The sequence below is a fragment of the Perna viridis genome, chromosome 13 (genome assembly GCF_037379345.1).
Source record: "Perna viridis isolate PV_CMFRI_1.1 ecotype Kerala chromosome 13, ASM3737934v1, whole genome shotgun sequence".
Classification (NCBI taxonomy): domain Eukaryota; kingdom Metazoa; phylum Mollusca; class Bivalvia; order Mytilida; family Mytilidae; genus Perna; species Perna viridis.
In genome coordinates, this window is record NC_142457.1 from 5164724 (window position 1) to 5184893 (window position 20170).

At 32.4% G+C, this 20170-nt stretch overlaps 1 protein-coding gene across 4 annotated transcripts in view; it reads right to left on the reverse strand.

Annotated features, from left to right (window-relative positions):
* The window catches only part of LOC148599343 (protein Wnt-1-like), a 43622-nt gene that overhangs the window by 15861 nt on the left and 7591 nt on the right, over nucleotides 1–20170 (reverse strand). For 2 of the 4 annotated variants that reach the window (XM_088557307.1, XM_088557306.1), the window contains exon 4: nucleotides 5348–5604. In XM_088557307.1, coding sequence (XP_088413433.1) covers nucleotides 5348–5604 — 257 coding nt within the window. Of the gene's footprint in view, nucleotides 1–5347; nucleotides 5605–14644; nucleotides 16976–20170 lie in introns of those variants that run through there. The other 2 variants (XM_088557309.1, XM_088557308.1) reach the window with 2 other exon arrangements.

A 20170-nucleotide genomic window follows, 5' to 3' on the forward strand; every position in this document is an offset into this window, starting at 1 on the left:
AATTTTACAGAAACTGACAATACAAATCGTCCTGTTGTCTGATATCAGTTATCCTTCTGAAGTCATAGAAAATCACTGATTAATGACCCGCTAATTATCTCTTTATCGATGACGGAACGGGACTTGAACAGTTTATGGTTTAAGGAGGAGTCCGGGCTGTTAAATCTCATTATGTCTATTGAAGGCCCATTAACATTAACCCCACACACACATTGATAGATAAATCCTCAAATTTGTTTGACAGACTACTAACGAGAGATTTCATGTTCCGGGTAAACATTAACCTCAACAAAAATTTGCACTATTCATGAATATGTCCGGATTTCTTTAAGGGAGTGATTTATTTCGTCGGTGTCGTGTCAATGTCACTGAGGTTAACGCATTGAATAATATTTCCTTGATATTTTGAAATTATGATTCATGTGGTGACACCCCCGTAAGTTTATACAGGTCTATAACGCCGCACTAAGCACAACAACGTGGAAACCACAGTCAAAGTCAACCGGCTGTGATGTCGAAAAAAAGCATAGGGCTTTGATTAGCCGGTTCTAAGTATTTGTACAACCCATAGCCATAATTGACCGGCTGTGATGTCGCACAAACCACAACCATGATCAATCAGCTACAATGTACGTGTATGATGTGAGACCTAAGTTCTCTGAAAACTGCAATTTTGTTTTTTCTATGAACGCCAGAAACATGTTCTTGATTACATTGGCAACACTTTGTAAGTGACTACCATTGTATCCTTGTATTGTTGTCATGTTTTCTTTGGCTTTAACTATTTAATTGCTAAGAAGTTCCTCTTCCAGCGTGCTTCACTAATGGAATTGTATGTGATGATAATGTCCATCATTATTGTGATGGTGACACTACGTATTAAGATAATGTATGCAAATTTTTCCTCCGAAAATTGGGGGTATTGACAACATGTCCTCCCCCTAACTGACATTTAACAAAGATTTTATTACTGTCGAAAATAGCATTAAGTGGATTCAATAGCTAATTTGTATATGTGTTTCTAGGAGATTAAGAAAATATGTCACAAGGCGAGTCATATTATTATATTTCTACCACACATAATTATTCTATTTGCCGTCAAGTACGAAACGAATCAAATATGAAAAATCATTCTCAATATTGGCATAAAAACTCTACAATTGAGCCTAGAACACCTCATTCGTATTTACGCCTTGGCCATCAAATGTCGATCAATTTGCAAACATCCGTAAATACGGCTATGAAAATGAAATTAGCTCCATTCATATTTATCGCAAATGGGTCTGTGTGTCTCCCGGATCAACTTTGCGACATTATACCAATAAGGTGCAAACGAGCAAATTAACACGAGTTTTACATACTGGATACAATATTATTTGAATTTTATTGTCGTTCTATCATTACGTTTCTGGTCGAACTCACATTTCTATATCTTCCTCTCGTTTTAATAATGCTTTAGTCATGTAAAATTAGACTATCCATGGCCTATTACTACGTCTTATCTGTGTTGATAAAACGCTTTTTTCTGGTATTATTATCAGGAAAACAATATTTATTTTCAAACAATCTTCTTATGCTATGCAAAAATGTTAAGTTTAAAGATATTAAATACTTTTAATTAAGTTACTTTCTGAGCCGCCAGATTTATGATTATGTTTTATTTCAAACCATTGTTTAACAATACTAGAAAAAAAAAGAACGGATATGGGTTAACTAACACATGCTCAAGTATATAACCTTAATACAAAACAGTAAATACTTTCAGGTATCACTGAAGGTCTTCAACATGTATAAACAGACCCGTAAGTAACTGTTTACTAAATGTACAAAATGTGCAGTAACCATGAAGTCCTGAAAGAATTTAGTACAATGTACATGAACTTATCTATGTGCAATATGTTCGTCATATTTATTTAAGTGAAATTGTAGATTCTTGAACTTTTTTTTAAATTTCATCATTTATGATTTTATTTAAAACCATGATTTGTAATTACTGATATTTATGATTTTATTTAAAACCATGATTTGTGATTATACGTGTAGCTGATTTACGTGATATCCTGTTAAACAGTTGGTTTATACTCGTATAAAATCCCTTCTAACCCCATTTGACAGATGTCAAATTCCTAAGATTTTATTTATCAATTAACAGTAATTAATAGCTAATTATAATTAAAAGGTTAAAAACCACATCAATACGTGCCAAAGTGGCAAACACAAAATGACAAAAAGATAAGATTTGCAAATGATTAGTTTAAGGTGCATCAATGTGCAATCGTGTTGGTTTAAATGTAAAAACAAATATCGTATTATTGTTTGACATCACCAATTACCAACGAATATGTACACTGTAGGATAACGGACTTAAAAAAACGTGCCTAAATTATTTGTTAAATGGACTTTACACAAAAAGATAATTTTATTTATTATTTAAATAAACCAGAGAAGAAGCTATGGTACATGTATGTGTATTATTGATGTGGTAAAATACGGAAACAACCAAAACACAAACATTTACAATTTAAATTTGTAGTAATCCTGGTCAAATCAGAGTACCCACCCTTTCATTCAAAATATATGAATAATTTGTTGTAATCCTGGTCAAATCAGAGAACCCACGTGCACCCTTTAATATATGAATAATTTGTAGTAACCCTGGTCAAATCAGAGAACCCACCTTTTCATTTATAATTGTTATACATACATGTATAAATCAATAAAGATTTCAGTTCAGACTTCTCGGATACATTCGTAAGAGCGTTAAATTTTCGTGTGCTACAATTAATTATGTATTTACACTGAAATTACAACATTCAACAAGGAAATGACATTCATCTCCGATTATATTACTTTCATTGCGCGATTGGCAAATCTGTTGTTCACTTGTGACCTGACTCAATGGGAAGGTTGTGGTACATTAGAAGCCATTCAAAATACTCAAGGATGATATCCTTAAACATTATCTTTGTCTCCGAAAGTATCAAAAATAGATTTCATAAATAAATTGATCTTTATATATATTGTACTACTTAGAGAACAGTGAAAACACAAACTAAAATAAAAAAAAAATTTGAACTTCAGTAGTTCCACAGTGGCCAGATTTTAAAGGGAGCTGTGATCACGCCAAAGTACTTTAACCCCGCCGCATCTTTTGCGCCTGTCCAAAGTCAAGAATTACTGGCCTCTGTATGTCTAGTTTCGTTTTTTTTTCGTAGTTTATTTTTTATGTTACTTGAGTATATAGGGGCAACTCTTTCGCAGTACCTGTGTAAAATTGTGTTTTGGAGCAAGCTGCATCCTGCTCTGTGGTATGAGAGATTGCCTCGTCGTTGACTGAAGATCAATGTGTGTCCTTTGACTGACATTTTCATGGAATTCTTGTCTCTTTGATATATAAACCATACCTATTATTGTTTTATTCTAATATTCGAAAATTGACAGAGATAATCATTGATGTGATTAATAGCAGTCTTTATAAAAATCAGACAGGAGGTGTTTTATGTATGTCAAAACCCACCAAATTTGCTTTGAAATCGTATTCAGAAACAGTTATAGACCACATATAAGTAATTTTACCTAGTTTTAGTTTTTATTTACTTTTGAGATAATAGATATATAGATTGCATGTAACTATGGCGTATTTAACACCAAAAAATACAGCGTATGTAGTCCTAAAATAGGTCTTATGTACTCCCAAAAAATACGGCGTATTGTTTCTTCGGCATGATTTACAAATGTACCTCCACCATTGGCAGTGGCGAATTTTATATGGACTAATACTTAAATCGTCACAATATTAAATAATGCACAATGTACATATATGTCTAATAATTGTTAGCGATCAACATAATATGAGGAAGATGAAACCTTAAACGCTCCCGAATAAACATATAAATTGAAACATCTAAGCCCTTTCATAATTTTTGTTAGCCGTGGGTATTAACTTCCAAATTGGTAACATGCGTCATGATATACGGTTTTTATTGTCTTAGTGTACTCTCCTATTGTCATGGTCTGAAATATGTGTGGGGCGAAATGTCCAGCTTTGGTAATGGCTCAAGAAATTACTTTTGTCACTGATGAGAATGAAGTGTACTTTTTCCTTCTCCTTACATTTCCATGCTCTAACACTACGTACTTTAACGGAAAGGCTAAAACCTTAATAATCGTCTATTTTAGTATACTACGTTTCACATGCTAGAAAAAGACACCGTTCGAATTTTAAGTATAATTGAAATATTCGTATTTTATAGAACATCAAACCTTTACTTCTAAATCTAAAACAGTAATGAGAATGTTATAAATTATAAAATGTTCGAACATGTTCTGTACGACGGTTTAATGTTTAGAATGATGCCTTTAAAAGGGAGATATATAACTGTTTATGATTTTATTTTAATTAACTAACAGTGTTTTCGCGACGTGGGGTAATACTTTTACAACTTTTCAGACACTTTAAATGAAAAGTTCAAAATTAAAATCAATACATGAAATGTATTATTGAAAATTACACATAGTCTAAAAGCATTAAATCAAAGAAAAGTCTTGAACTTTTTACGACGTTTTAACTGTATCTTTAACCAATAAAACTCTAAAATAAGAAAATCTAGCCGTAGGTAATTTGAATTTCATTTACAAGATTTTCGACGAGACCCAGCGATAACGTGTGATATGAATCTATAAATTTCCTCGGGGCTTATCGATATAGGAGGCAATATGAACATTCCGAATACATTCCGTTCGGGGCGGCTCTAGGTGATAGTGTATTGATATTATGACAGTTCACACAATTAAACATGATTTTATCACACTTAGCAAATAAGTGTTATTTGAAGATAGTTCGACATAATGGCTTATATTGGTATAGTGTTGTCTGATCGTAACGTCTCAGTTTAAATAAATTAGAATTAATTTTCTGTGCAGTCATTGATTTCTTAATTTCGAACGCGTGTTCGATTTGTTACGTCGCCTATTATTATTTAAATATTAGTATTGGTACCTGTATGTTAGTTTTTATTTTTTCATTATTATTCATTTATTTATTTTTAAAATACATTAATGCAATTTCAAGAAGTGGATTAGAAGTATCAAATAAAACAAAAATGCACTTGTTTGTATCTTGAATATCAGGTATGTATTTCCAAAATTTCAAATTAAGAAAATGTTGCTTAATCAGTATATTAAAACAGACTTTTTGTTGGCATTTATATTTTCTGAAGCTAACGCATATCTATTCTTTGGTTATTTTAAACCTTTCTTAAATATATTCAACGTCTGTCCTGCTTACCAAAATTATAAGTAATTGAGGAGCTAACAATGCAGAACGAAAACATGTACGTTCTCTTACCTTTTTGAAGAATTTTTCCGAATATTGGACCACCATGGCTATCATCATGCGTGGGACAATTCCATCGACGGTTCCGGAATTGCCATTTACATTCATCTATTGCCATCCGGGCACCACTCATTAGTGCTCGAATAGTACCAGGATTTTTGGCAACGAGGCGTCGCTGTCGTTTGGTTAGAGGTAGTAGACTAGGACTATTGTACAGCTGAGTGTTAGAGTGTAAATCGTTGGACGGTTGACCTATATTTGCAAGTGACCTGAAAAAAATGAAATAACTTTAGAGTTGTGTGATAAGAATTAATGATGGTCAGTTTGTCCTTTACTTGATAATGACCTTGAACATGAAGGATTTTATATTGAGCTGTCTTTAGAGTGATAGTTTTGTAGTTTTGTTAAAGATCTTTTCTTTTCTTAACCATGGTCAATATCAAAACAAAATTTGCCCTATGGTGTTATGTTCCGAAAAATTTCTAAAACCTGTATAGCATCTCTTATCTGTGACGTGTTTTGCTAACGGCTTATTTGCAGAGAAAGCCAGGGTGATTGGCATACTTGTACATTTTAAGGAAGGTAACAATGTTATAAATATATTTTTACATTAGATTTTTCATTTATGGTGAAAGTCAAATTGAATTAACTTTACTAAGTTCAAACATTTATTTTACTGTGACAACCACAAGATACCAGCAAAAATTTACTGGAATAACCCAGCACAATATCCGATTTCGTTAATACTTGGAGAACGCAATATAACGACTGAATTATTCGGGTCAGCACAAAAAGCCTTATGGAGTAAGGAAAAGATTGAAAGGCAAAACAAAAAAAATCATTCAAAAATCGGGTAGCAAGTACAAGATTTTTCATAAAATAGTTCACATTACTATCGGCCACCCAGGTCTACTGTGTTCGTTAGATTTGCAGTAAATTGTCCTGATGACGGTTCATTTACTTTTGTTGCCCATCCAACAACTATCGAGGACAATATCCTTATGTTGACACTTAATAAAATTGATAATATCTAATAACATATTTGACTTAAAGCGACAGCATATTTTTCCTATCAAAACCTCGTTTAGACAACTTTAATTGAAATTGACACCTGACCAGAAGCATAAACAAACAATTCCGCCTTCGCACCACGTGACACAATCATCAGGACAATTAAGGTAAAACATCCCCGGATGAGGCTGAGGTTAGGCGATTGTTACATATGATGAGTTGTAATACTACGTAGGAATGGTCGGAATGCTAAGTACATGAGGTCATAGTGGACCTCGGCATTCTCGAATATTTTGAATGGCGGATCGTGAGGTTTGAACATTCGTTTTCCAAAAAAAAATATAAATATAGTTATGCATTTCTACTTCGACAATGGCTGCAATTCAGCAATAATGAAATTATTGGCTGCTTATATGAAGCAACGAATGTTAAATACACGACTTTAAAGAAAAATTTATAGAGAATTTCAACAAAACATACAGATATTCATAATTTAAGCGTCATGTACGTCATGTACTATACTCGGCGTCACATAAATAACATACTGTTAAAATTTGAATAAAAATATTTTCTACGACTTTATTGACACCAACCTTCGTTTAAATTGTCTTAAATGACTTGCTCATTCGTTTAGCCAAACAGCTTCTCAAAAACAAGTCGCTTATTAGCTTAAATCATGCGTAACAAATCCTTACGGGAAAATCCCATACTAATATCCGCCATGTTGGTTTTTACGGGACGATTTGTTCACAAACGAAGTGCGTAAGTTCCCGTCGAACTCCGGTGACAATCGTCTGCTTGATCAACTTCTCGGTATTTTACGTTGTTCGCGTAAAATAAATCCGAGATATCCGAAATAACGCCGAATTGCATTCTGGGTTCTTCGGTTTTTGGACAAACCATTTAAACGTAAACAACATCTCCTAGCAACCCGATCACTGTAAACATGGCCGACTTTTTACAATGTAAATATTGCCACCTAGAATTAAAATCTGACCGGAATTTAACGATTCAATGTTTAGGGAGAAGCCGTTTGGCTAAACGAATGAGCAAGTCATTTAAGACAATTTAAACGACGGTAGGTGTCAATAAAGTCGTAGAAAATATTTTTATTCAAATTTTAACAGTATGTTATTTATGTGACGCCGAGTATAGATGGTGTGTGTCCTTTGCTTTTATTGCAACAATACTGAGCAACTCATATGATGTCAAATTTAAAGGTGTATTCTCATCTATTCATTGTAGAAAGTCCATTTGGAAGCTGCGAAAATTTTCAACATGTAATATACATTGCACATGTTCGAAGTTGTAAATCAGACTACGGGAGCAATCATTTCATCAATGAAGAGGGTAGGATCTATATACTTAATCGATCACAAATGCTACTTACTACTTTAATTTTATTTTTCCACGGTAGTTTGCATCTCGATGTACGTATTTGACCACTGTTTGATTTCGTGACAAAAATGTTGGTGGCTAGAATCACCAACTTGTATACGATTATTAAATTCACTTCAATGTTGAAGTTCTGCAGCAATACCAGATCCATAGTAATCAGAATAAAGAAAATATTGAAGAGGGATGTCATGGCACTTTTAGAAGAATACCTATAATATTTGATATGACACTGGATTTTTGTCATTTTGCATGCATGTATTTGTTATATGTATTCCAGAAAGAGCCCGTTTTATAAACTGAGCGACCAATGTTGTTCTAGGGCGACATTAATAATCAAGCTTTATCACTTTGTAATATGGTGCTCCTCATGGGCCTATTGACATTGACGGACATGCCACCAAATAGGGTATGTAAGTCTCGTTCTAGTTTAATTTTCTATACCGGAATTTTCGACGTAGAACGTATTGAAAACCGAAGACCCATCTGTATTTTACTGTTTACTTCCGGGTACTCGAAACGCTGTATAACAATGCAAAATCTTCTGTTTTTTCTTAATACCTTTATCATGTAGAAATAGATATTTGTCATTTTTTATCGTATTCATTATTCAAAAAATGTTTTGCCCTTAACATTGAACTCAACGGTCTCTAAATGACAAATCTCCATGCTTTTGAATGGTAGACTAGGATCCATTCTTGTGAAATCACGGGGTCACATGACGAGACTTATATACGCTATTAGCAGATTGCAATTTATATTATGAATTCTGTTATGACGCACCACTGTACAGTATATCTTAATGATGAAGTGGGCTTGGGAGGAAGTAGTGACTATCAATCGCCATTCTCTTTGAAATAGGAAAATAATTTACAAGTCTCCGCAACATTGGTGCCACGAAAGTCACTACATGATAGTCACACCTCTATGTTCCACTTCTAAATAAATTTTCCACGGTCTATTCAATCTTCTTGTGGTAAAAATTTGAAGTGCACTACAACAAAAGTCATTATGATGGTATCTTTAACATTAATACTTTACAACACATGCAAAAGATCTTAGATGGATGCAGCACCTTTGAAGACCAAGCCTGTAGTAAGAAGAAAGCCTTTATAGTGAACACTGGCAACGAAACATCAAAACATACGCACTCTATTGAAGCGGCTTAAGATGTACTGCAAGTTGTTTGAGATGCAAAGAAAAATAACTGGTAAAATAGCAATGAAAGAGGGCTTAAAAAAGCAAACATTCGTTTTATCCTTGATTGATATTTTATTGTAAAGGTATCGGTTTTCTTTGATGTTGTAATTAGATTGGGAACTATAAAGAAATTTGGCCGATTGATGTAGCTATTTATCACGGTGCCAGGGGAAATATTTCAAAGGAAAAATTGACCTGGGATCATCTTCAAAAAGCTGCAGATATCTATTCTAGAATACGAAATATATAAACTTCTGTTGGTTTGGGTTTGTTTTCTTATTCATTTCTATTTCTTACAACGTTCGTTTAGGGTTTTAGCAGGAATATTTCAATGAAAAATGTCTGAAACGTGATGGTACAACACAAAACGTAGATGACTGGGTAGATTCTGAATATATATAGAAAATGGTGAATTTTTCAGAGTGTTTCAAATGTAACCAAAGCCAGTGATTCAATGTAGCAAGGTTCATTCTGAATGTATAGGGATTAAATTTAACATGTACTCTTTGAGAAAAAACTTTCGTTCGGTTTTCACCAGGACATCAAAGGTAAGAAGCTGTTTTGTTTGATTTACAGTTATTTTTACGACGGGACAAAAACAAAACAACAGTGCCTATCAAGCATTTATCAGTTCAAATTAGTCAATTTGTCGCTAAAACACGAAATTTAAGACGACCGCCGTGAAACCGATCTAGTTGACTTGGATTTAAAGTATTACACGGATGAAAAGTTGTTCAGATCACAACTAACAACCCTTGAAACAATTAACTTGTGTGGTTTCTTTACCGTTAATACAATTCTACGGCTATTTCCGGGGTAATTATTTAATAACGTTCACACGTTAATGAGAAGTTACGCCCCTTTATCTCAAGAATAGATTTAAAGTGTGATAAGTGCGTTTTAACTTTAAAGTTAAAGATCTTGTTTAATGGCTAAACAGTATAATTAATAAACAACAACAATTGAATGGTGTCCGTTAAATCACTCTAGATCGATTGATAGTAAAACAGTTAGATAACGTAACAATTAGTGTTGTAAGACATTCTCCTAATGCTAAAACGCAATTGAAACCAACGATATTCCGTATGTATGCATCATCCGTTAGGTATTGTAAAAAGGTTGGTCTTAGTTCCAAAGTCAAAAGGGATGTCTAGGTCACTTTTCATTGCTTGATCCATGTAGTTCAGATTTTTCATTTAAATGTGTAAACTCTACAGCTGTTATGTTTTCTCTTTGCTGAATACAGCGCACATGTCATGTTCTTTGCTGCTACAATGTACATGATATTTATACATGTACATGTACATGCTCTTTTAGATCTTGTTCTTCTCGTCATTTTTTAATCTTTAATTTCTTCATTCAAGGTCAGATAACGAACAAATAACAATAAAATTTTGGAAACAGGTGCTAGCATTAACATGTTGTTACAACCTCGAGATACATACTTAAAACAGTGCACCACTTTTTCACTGTGTGCATTACCAATCACATAGCGTCAGTTCACCTTATAACAGACAAATCTAATATCCATTGGAAATTTTTGATATGAATTTTACATTTAATGATATGATTTTTATCCAACCAAACAAGAACATTTCAGAAAAAAAATACGAAGAAAGAATTAATGTTTATAAACTTTTAAACATCTGTCTAATAGAGATTTTTCTGCAGTTGAATTTGATTGGTTGGTTTGATTTTAAAGCCGGTATCACGTTGTTCACACAATTAAGAACCACTTAATACAACTCTGTTGAGGAAATCGATCTCTTATGATACGCGAAGAAATCTTTTTGAGGCATTTGAGGTTCGCTAGGGTTAAAAGAATTGCTAATATTTTGATTGGAATATGCAAGTGGAAGTCATAATTTAGCATGAGCCCTCCCCCACTGATAGTTTGCCAAAGTAGAGCAAAATTATAAATGATGCCATGTCTGTTTGGCAAAGTTTCTAGACAAATTTTCCAGAAATTCTGACAGTCATTGGTTCAAACGAGTTTATTTATTGATAGATCTGTTCATAAAAGTTCATGCGGAGTTATGCAGGGGAACCTGTCGAATCAACAGCTTGTGGTATAACAATTCTGACACTTTATATCGGTTCTTAAATTCGTGTCTTTTTATCATCCTATCTATGTTTATTTAAAAAAAATTTTTGTCGGATTAGGTTGATTCAACTGTATAAGCATAAAAAGCGGGGTCTTGTATAGAAGAACTGAAACTTGCATATAAGTTTAAAAACAAGAGACGACCTTTACTCTACAGAGTCAAACACCACAAAAAGACCAACCACAGATATGCAATACATATATACAGAACTTACTTAGGAAACCAAATTTATTAAATATATGTTGTACATGTAAGCTCGTAAGTTTAACCATTATAACTATTAATTGGATATCTACATGTATATTTTCTTATCAAGACATTCGCACCTTTTTTCTGATATTTCCTAAGAATATTTCTGTCTATAAAACTGTATAAATATAAGTCTTTGCAAGAAATGTAGGATACGTTTCAATACCCCTAAAATAAAGTATTTTGAAATAAATTTATCCAGGAAATGTCATTGTAAGAAAAACGCGGCTTTATGGATAGCAATGTCTTTTATAAATATGGAATGAGAAATAAAACGAGCCTGTTTTATATTCAAATCTGAAGTGGAAGTATGGTTTAGAAGTGATTTGATAAACATGTAAATTCAAACTTACATTTGACTATTAGTAGTCACAAACTTGTACATTCATGTATATGTATCATGTTTAATTGTAAAAGTACCTTTATACCTTCAAGCAAAGGTTTTTACTTTTAATTTCATTTTCATCTTCGGTATTTTTAAACTGGAAATAAATTTTAACTCAGTTAGTTACTCCACGTTTATGTTTTGGGTGATACTTTATTTCTAATGTAGAAAAAATGTACAAGTCACTTTGTTCTCTGCTTTTCTCGAAAGGACATGTAGCTGGTTGGAATTTAGAACCAGCAACGTTTTTAACAAATATTTAAGTCAAGAATTGAATACTTTGAGAAAAGCTTTTTTTATTATTAATTCTTTATGTACAATTATTTTGATTGAAAATGAAATAAAAGAAAGGGTAATGTTTGCTTCATAAAAGCTTAATTCTACAGAAGAGCGAAAATACGTGGAAATGCCCACGAGCACCAACCAAATGAGTAGCATTAGGTTAGAAAAAAATAACTTGGGTGATTTAAACACATAATAAGTCTGAACTCATGTCGCCACCCCTCCCCCTCCCCCCATTTCCGCAAGTGTACATAATTATTTAAAGAATAACTCTCTCAATATTCCCGTGAATTGAGTCAAGATCACATGTAAAACAGGTGGTTTTACGTAATTTTTTTTTAAGGAAGGGGGGTTAACTTTTTTTCAAACAGCCATACACTTGAAGTTTCTTCACTGAAACTGCAGTTTCCCCATTGTGTGAATATACAAAAATATATATTAAGTATAATTGTGTGCGAAAATGTGTTTGCTTAGCTATTCAGACTGAAATACTGTTTTAACGGGTATTCAAGAACTTCCTATTATCTAATCTTTCAAACTCTGATTTCTAAATTATAACTATGTAGAAGAAATATTTTCGACAAAATCGACATAACTTATTGAAGTTGTAACTCAAGTCCACATTCAACAAAATGTTTAGCCACAAACCTAAACCACTTATTTATTCAGGTTTTTTTTTTCTATCTCTTCTCGTTGTTGTCAATTCGTTTTAAATTCAAAATAAATGATTAAGTAATAAAATATTAGAAAGATACAAAAGAGGTTGCGGTTAACATCCCGAAGCAAAATAAATGAGCAATTCAAAACGTTTTAGTAATAACGAAAACGAATGGTTTATTATGAAAATGACATGTTTACTTGTAGATGAAAACATTGCCGTTACAGAGTTTGATTATTTGATTACAATTTTCATTCGTTTAGACGTGAAAATTTTATTCAAATATCAATTTTTGTGATCGCTCCATTAACTTTCTAAATGAAGGAAGACACGAAATTTTATATATTTCTATTTTCCCGTGTAAATCATATTTTACTACTAGTTGTGAAAGTATCTTTAAAAATAAAGTTATGATCGTGAGCAAGTAGGGCAAAAACAATAGTGATGTTTAACTGAAACTGAGACGCTATGGGTGAATGAAAAATTACATCATGAAAATATTTGAGATTAAACAACTCATACTCTAACGTAAAACTAGCCTCAAGAGTAAAAAGGTGTAATGCATGTTGTAAGTGTTACATACAACTTGAAGTTGAAGGGTCATCCCCACCCATACATGTACATGTATGATTGGTCTTATGGACAAATAATTCACCTGCAATATCTATAACAATAGCTTGAATTTCTATAATATCTTTATTTCCTGATTAAGTGATAAACGGTAAGTAAGTACTGAATCAAAGGTCATAGGTGAAAATATATAGTAGACAATCTGGCTTTTTATGTATATTGTGAGAGCGGAAAGTTCTGACTTTTAAGAAATTATTTTCCTTTCAAAATGCATGTGTAGGTACATGCTCTTTACTGACATTGAAACTTTCAATCGTCATCACATCTAATGATTTTTGCATTTTCAGTATTTTTTTTGTGGCTAAGACACGCACTTCTAAATGATTTCACTAGACATATACTGTAACTCAATGAAAGCCACAAATCTTCTTTCACTACGGTCTGCTATAAGGTGGTAAGATATACCCAAATCTGCATTTTGTCTTCGCCGTAGTAAGATGGGTACAATATAAGTAATACGGAAACAATTAAAGTCTGAAAGAGCGAAGTCAAAGCCGACTTCTTATGACATAGGTATATTTTAAAATAAACACTCGTTCAGCACTATTAGTGACACAGAGTAATGTACATATACTGCAGTAAGTTCATACCCATTGACTATGATCAGAAAGTCATTTGGTGTACATGTAACTACATTGTACTAAAGTGCAACCATACCATGAATCAAACAAGTAATATGTCTGTTCCCTGCTATCCTACCTACCATATTTTTTTGCACCTACTTCTTAACATTTTATGAGGATTTTGGCTCAAGCATTATTACAGTCCAGATTGTTTTCCCATTCACTCAATGTATAATGTTTTTAGAAAAAAAAATATTTCCCCACCTTTCTATCCCATTTCTTTTTTCTTGCTGGTAGCAGGAAACAAAAATATTTTTTTTGTTTTGCCTTATTAAAGTTACTCCTGAATCTATAACCGGCTACTAGTAATACGATTTTTAAATTTAAAATATAGGCGATAATATAGTTTTATCAAAACGAAAACACACACAACAAATATACGCCAACATTTGACCCTAGGTTTCGATTGCAGAGATAGACTTTCTTTTATGGTAAAAGTTCTTTGTAAAACAGACGAAATATTGGAGCTTAATAGAGATATTATGTCAATGGGACTTCCCTTTCTCTTCATTTAGAAATTGCCACACATTAGCAAGGTCTTAGGCGTATGATTTGTTTCTCGAGACCTGTTACATTGCATAATTAAAGCTTTTCCGTAAGGCGATTGTTGTGTTTCTTTCAACAAATCATTATCACTTCATATTGTGTAGGCCAGATTTTTTTTTAATTTAAAGACTCTCTCTGTCTTCAATTGCAATAGGTTTCCTGTAACTTAACATATTACTTAATAGGATAAATTAATTTCTCACTAAGTTTGGTTTTTGTACTTACCACCACCTGGTCCCTTTTTGTTTGGACTTCTTAACCCCTCCATACAAAGGAATTATTATCGGTAACAATAACAGAATCTGGAACAACACTCGCATTTTATGGAACTCTCTTTAGATAATTTTGAAAGTTTGATAATTTCTCATAATTTCTTCTGTTACGAATCAACTTTTAGATTTACCATGAAAGTTATCCATTTTTTTGCAGAATATGACAGACGTTACAGACCTATACGACTTGCATTTAGTAACGAAATCATGACGGTTTCAATTCCGGAAACGGAATTCCAGACATTCTTTTGTCGTTGATGCAATATTACACAAAATTCATTCAAGTTGCATGCATACAAAGAATACACACACTATCCACAATTTGTTCCATTCACTCTTGAACTATGCGATTTTTCTCATGACTTCACACTAATGGCTGATAATTAAATGATAAATAAATAATAAAAATAATTGACAAGTGACGAATAACCAACAGTTATTAATTTGTATGCGAGATCACTTATTAGCAGTGATTTAACATGTCATTTTTCGCGGAATTTTAAATCCGAACGGTCATAACGTTTTTCGGTACATTCCTGACTTTTCTAGCACTGCCTCCTAAGTATTTGATTGACTGTTCAGATTTTTAAAATTCCTTCAACCTTGAAAAGCAAAGTTCAATAAAATTACAAAAACCTTTCGGAATCCATTTGCTTTTTTCTCAATGTTTCTTCTTTAGAGAAGTTTTAACGAAGCGTGATTTTATTTTTTTTCTGTTTGGCTGAACAAATCACTCTGATAAAGACACTTATACACCGATGTCCAATAAATTTTCACCAAATCAATTATATCCGTTCGGATCAATAGCGATGAAATATTCGGAACCTCCCATTTGTCGTAATCACCGATGATATGCATATGATATCGTTTGGTATTTATAATCAAATAGATTGATTTACGCTAAAGCTATATTGCCTGATTTACGCCAACACCAATTTGGAGCTTTTCGCACGCAGCCCAGTGGCTAAAACCTAGAAACGTCCTCCGATGGTCATTTTCTCCGGTTCAATTAGTGTACACTCTGCGGTCACTAGGAGTCAAATAAGATATTTACAGCCTTTTCGTCTGTTCAATTTGATCCATATCTCCCCTATTTACTAAATTTGTCAGATATTTATTTGGGTACCTTTTATTATTATTGTTGATGTTAATTCACTATTCCATTAAAGAATTAAATGACCCTGTCGCTGGTTTATTTCATCACAAATGTACAAACCAATAATTCACAGGTGAAAAGCGAAAATTAACTTTAAAAGGTGTAAAATTTGTATCTTTTAATTTTGAAAAGTCATTGCTAGGGGCGCACTTGTTTCAATAAATCGGGGATAAAACACCCACTTTCTCTAAGCAATAAAACTTTTTATACTCGGTTAAATTCCATTTCACTTGTAATTTGATTTAACGTAAAATTCGTCATATACGAATCACTTTTTTTCCAGACTGCACCTATTTACACGTTGGTCGATGTACTCGATAATGTTTTAGTAATTACTAAACCCCTTCTTTGATTCAATGAAATTGTAAAGGATTGTTCTATGTAATTTCCAACACTGTAATTCACAATGACGAAACACCTTTTTGCAGTTATTGTGCAATTTGTACACATTTAATGAGCCCTGAATAGATGCCTTTATGATGCTTCACTTCCAAATGGTGATTTTAGCATGTTACAGATCATAACCATCCATAAACACCAAGCTTAAACATACGTAAAAAGTGGAAGTAAAGTTATAGCATTCCAAAAATAGTATCGGGTGCATCATCGCGGTTGTGTATACATACTTGGTGTATTCCTTCCTATTGATTCCTGAAATAAATGTCTTGTCATCAGGTACACCAGTTACCCGTTTGAGCCCAGAATAAGAATCTGTATGAGTAATTATTGTTGCGCTAAGTAAAAGCGGCTACTGTATCCACACAGCGCAAAATAAGTCCTTTGGTATATGAAGCTTTGTTGTAGGCTTTTATATTTCGCTTTTTGGCGGGAAATCAAAAGCAATTTTTTCACAGATGACAGTGTCATAATTTTCGTTTACACATCGGCAAAACGTATTCTATACGTCAGAAACATAACGTGCTTTCCATTGAAACGCAAGTAATTTTGTTAATTTCGTCGATAATTAATTAATTTTTTTGTAAGTTTCATTCCTTTTGAAGTTTGAATATCTCTCCAAATCCTTCTACGTATATTATACTTGTAAGATCTAAGTAAACCAAGTCAAACAAAACCGTTCTTACTTTTTTTCATATTCGTATTTTAAATTTAAAAATTGTGTATGAACTATTATAAAACAAAACCATCACAGATATTTGACGCGAATTTGAATAATTTACTTCTAAAGAAAAACATTTGGTCAACCAAACCCTTTGATCTTAAAAGCACATCAAGGGTATATAAGTCTATTCATGACTCGATCTTTATAATCCTTTCAATGACTGATGGCCTAAAACAGTGTTTTAAATGTTTAAAAAAGTTTAATTATTTTTACAGATAATTAACATCCGACGGTAGAAAAAATATTATTTGTAAGAAATTCAGTCCATTTCGCAAACGATTTCAGGGTTTCAAAGCCCTTTGATCACCTCTTTGAAAATAACCAAAAACGTGGATGATTTTTCATTGATTAATTATCCAAATCGTATGACGCACCATTTGAATGCCTTTTATCTCAAAATCTATCAACATCTTTTAAGGGCTTCACAGTAAGTCCTCCTTACATGCCGCAAGATATAGTTAACATACCAAAATAAAAAAATTAAATCAAAGACGACCCTCTTAATCGAACAGCATACTGAAGAAGGCTTGTGAAAACATCTTTAGAAAATTGACTAGATGCAACTGTGTTAAATATTTAGATAATCTTTGACAAAAGTCGCGAAATGATTCAATGTAAACGTTTATATTTTTTCATGCTCTACTTTAGTGATAGAAGTTGACAGATGTCACAAACAAAAACTTGCTAATTCTACCACAAATCTGAATAAATCAGTTGAATTTGAGATAACTTGAACGTTTGTGAAAAAACTGACAATAATTTATTGTAGCTAATTGTTTCAAGATTATCTTTCAGTGGAAAAAAAATAAACCTCGGCCCAAGTTCCGATCGGACACGATAAACCGATGGTGTGTATAATGTCTGAATGCAAAAGTGCATGATACAATTGCATATTCATTTAAAACATGGAATAGCCTCATTTATTTTTGTCATTTAATGATAATATATATTGTATTATCTTTTAAACGGAATGTAAGGTTGATGCACTTGATTGATGAGAATTTGGTCTGTCGATGCACTTATTGAACACTCTTCTCCATCAAGTACATAAATACTACATAAACTTCGTCTTCTCTTTTGTTTTACTGTGTATAATGCTTGCACATGTGAAATATTCCTGATTATTCAGAAGTAAATGTATTCCAGGTATAATTTTTACAGAATACAGAATTTGCCGAGTCATACAGAATAATGTCATGCTAAAATGGTTCTTATTTTGCGGAGACAATTTAACTTTTAGAATGGTTGTATTTTATAATTAATTATCCACTTTAAAGGTAGGACGGTACCATTTATTTCCTATAGGCGACAATAGTAAAACCTTTGAAAAATTCACCCTTTTAAAACAATGAAGGAGTCTAAGTTCTCCCCTTTTTTTTTTGCGAATGGCACATTAATTTTGAAAAATCATAATTTTTAGTTTAATTATGTAGCGGAAATTAAATAACTCATGGAATTGATACCCCTACTCCATCATTTTAAAATATGCATCTTCAAATTGATTTGGATCAAAATTTAAAAGTAAGTCATGCACATTGGGAATATGTAAAAAATGCACAGAGAAAGTTTCACTAAATTCCATTCAGTGGCGAATGGCAAATGAGATACTGCAAACAAGAAACGGTTTCCATGTAGTTATTAAACAAAATTTATATTGAGACGTGAAGCAAAATTGCACTACTATTTATTATTATTTTGTCAAACTACACGGAGGCAACATAAGATTCTACTAAAATGACAAATGTCAGACCCGGGATGCGATTTGAGTTATTTTGAATAACTATAAATGTAAATAATAAGACAATACAAGTCAATTCTCTAGGTAATCTATCTGTAAAACAACTTTAAGAAAAAAATATTAACATGTCAAAAACAATCATGTTTGTTTGTTGAATTGACAAGAATTTTAACTTGGATTGAATTCGACAAAATTAAGGGACTTGTTGTCATGAATAGGAACACGAATCTAATGAAGACATAGTAATGGTAATAAGTTCGACTTGAAATGATAGTTTATAGTAGTTGTTTAACCATTTGAATAATGATGAATACACGTTGAGTCTCGATCATTTGTTTCATTCTTTGCTTATTTTGTTTCCATGATTGATATATGTTGTCCTTTTTCAAAATTAATGCTAAAGAACAAATGACTGGCTTCGAACATTTTGCCTCTTCAAGGTAAAAGATACATATACTACATTTTGTACAGCTAGCCATAAAATCTAGTATAACCCAACATTTCACTTTGAAATGCCTAAACCAAGTCAGGAACATATAATTTCTACTTTCATTTTTCCAGTTAATCATTATTTTTTTAGTTACAGTATTATTTAATATCTCCCTTACCGATTTATGATTATCAGTTCGGTGAATTATTATATTAACATCATATCCTTAACTTGAGCTTTTTAGTACACGAGACAAGTCCGGAGTTTCCGGCTTTGATCCCACGAGAAAAAAAAACACGTTATTCACTGAATTATTTTAATTTTTTTTTGGCTGGTTGGAGGGGGGTGGGCTGCTAGAAGATAGTTTTCAGTATAGTTTCATTTATGGTAATAACTTCTGATTTAACTCTGTAGATTTTTAACTACAGAAGAAAAAATGACCCTTTAAAGAGTGCAATAAAAACGAGTCACAAATGTGAACTTTTTGTACTAATGTAAAACTATGAATATGTTTGTAATAGATTTAGTTGAAATGCCTTGGTGTATAGGAATGTTATAGTGTCGGTACTAAGTATTCATTTCATCAGATAACTACTACAAGAGATTTGTTTTGGAGGGGGTGGAACAAAACTATTTTCTTTCCAAGAATGATAATAACAACAAAGAATATAACAATATTTTAGACAATACAGTTGAGGTAAGAAAACCAAAGGTACCAATTGTCTCCTCCCGTGAAATATTTTGTAAAACAAGTTATTGGTTACTATGGAAATGGCTCTGGCTGTCGAATTGCTAAAAGTCATTGAAACCTTTTTTTCTGTACTATATAGTACACGTATATAAATATAAGTTAATATGTGTCTGTACCATTCTGCTTTGAAAATAAGCGATTTACAAAAAGTAAAAGTGTCATTTATACGTAAATCTGTACACAAGACCCCAAAACAAATTAAAAAAGGAAGTCAAAATAATGCACAAAAATCTGCACGAAGAAAAATAAGAAGTGTACTAGGCCTAATGTGTTTTGGGGAGCAT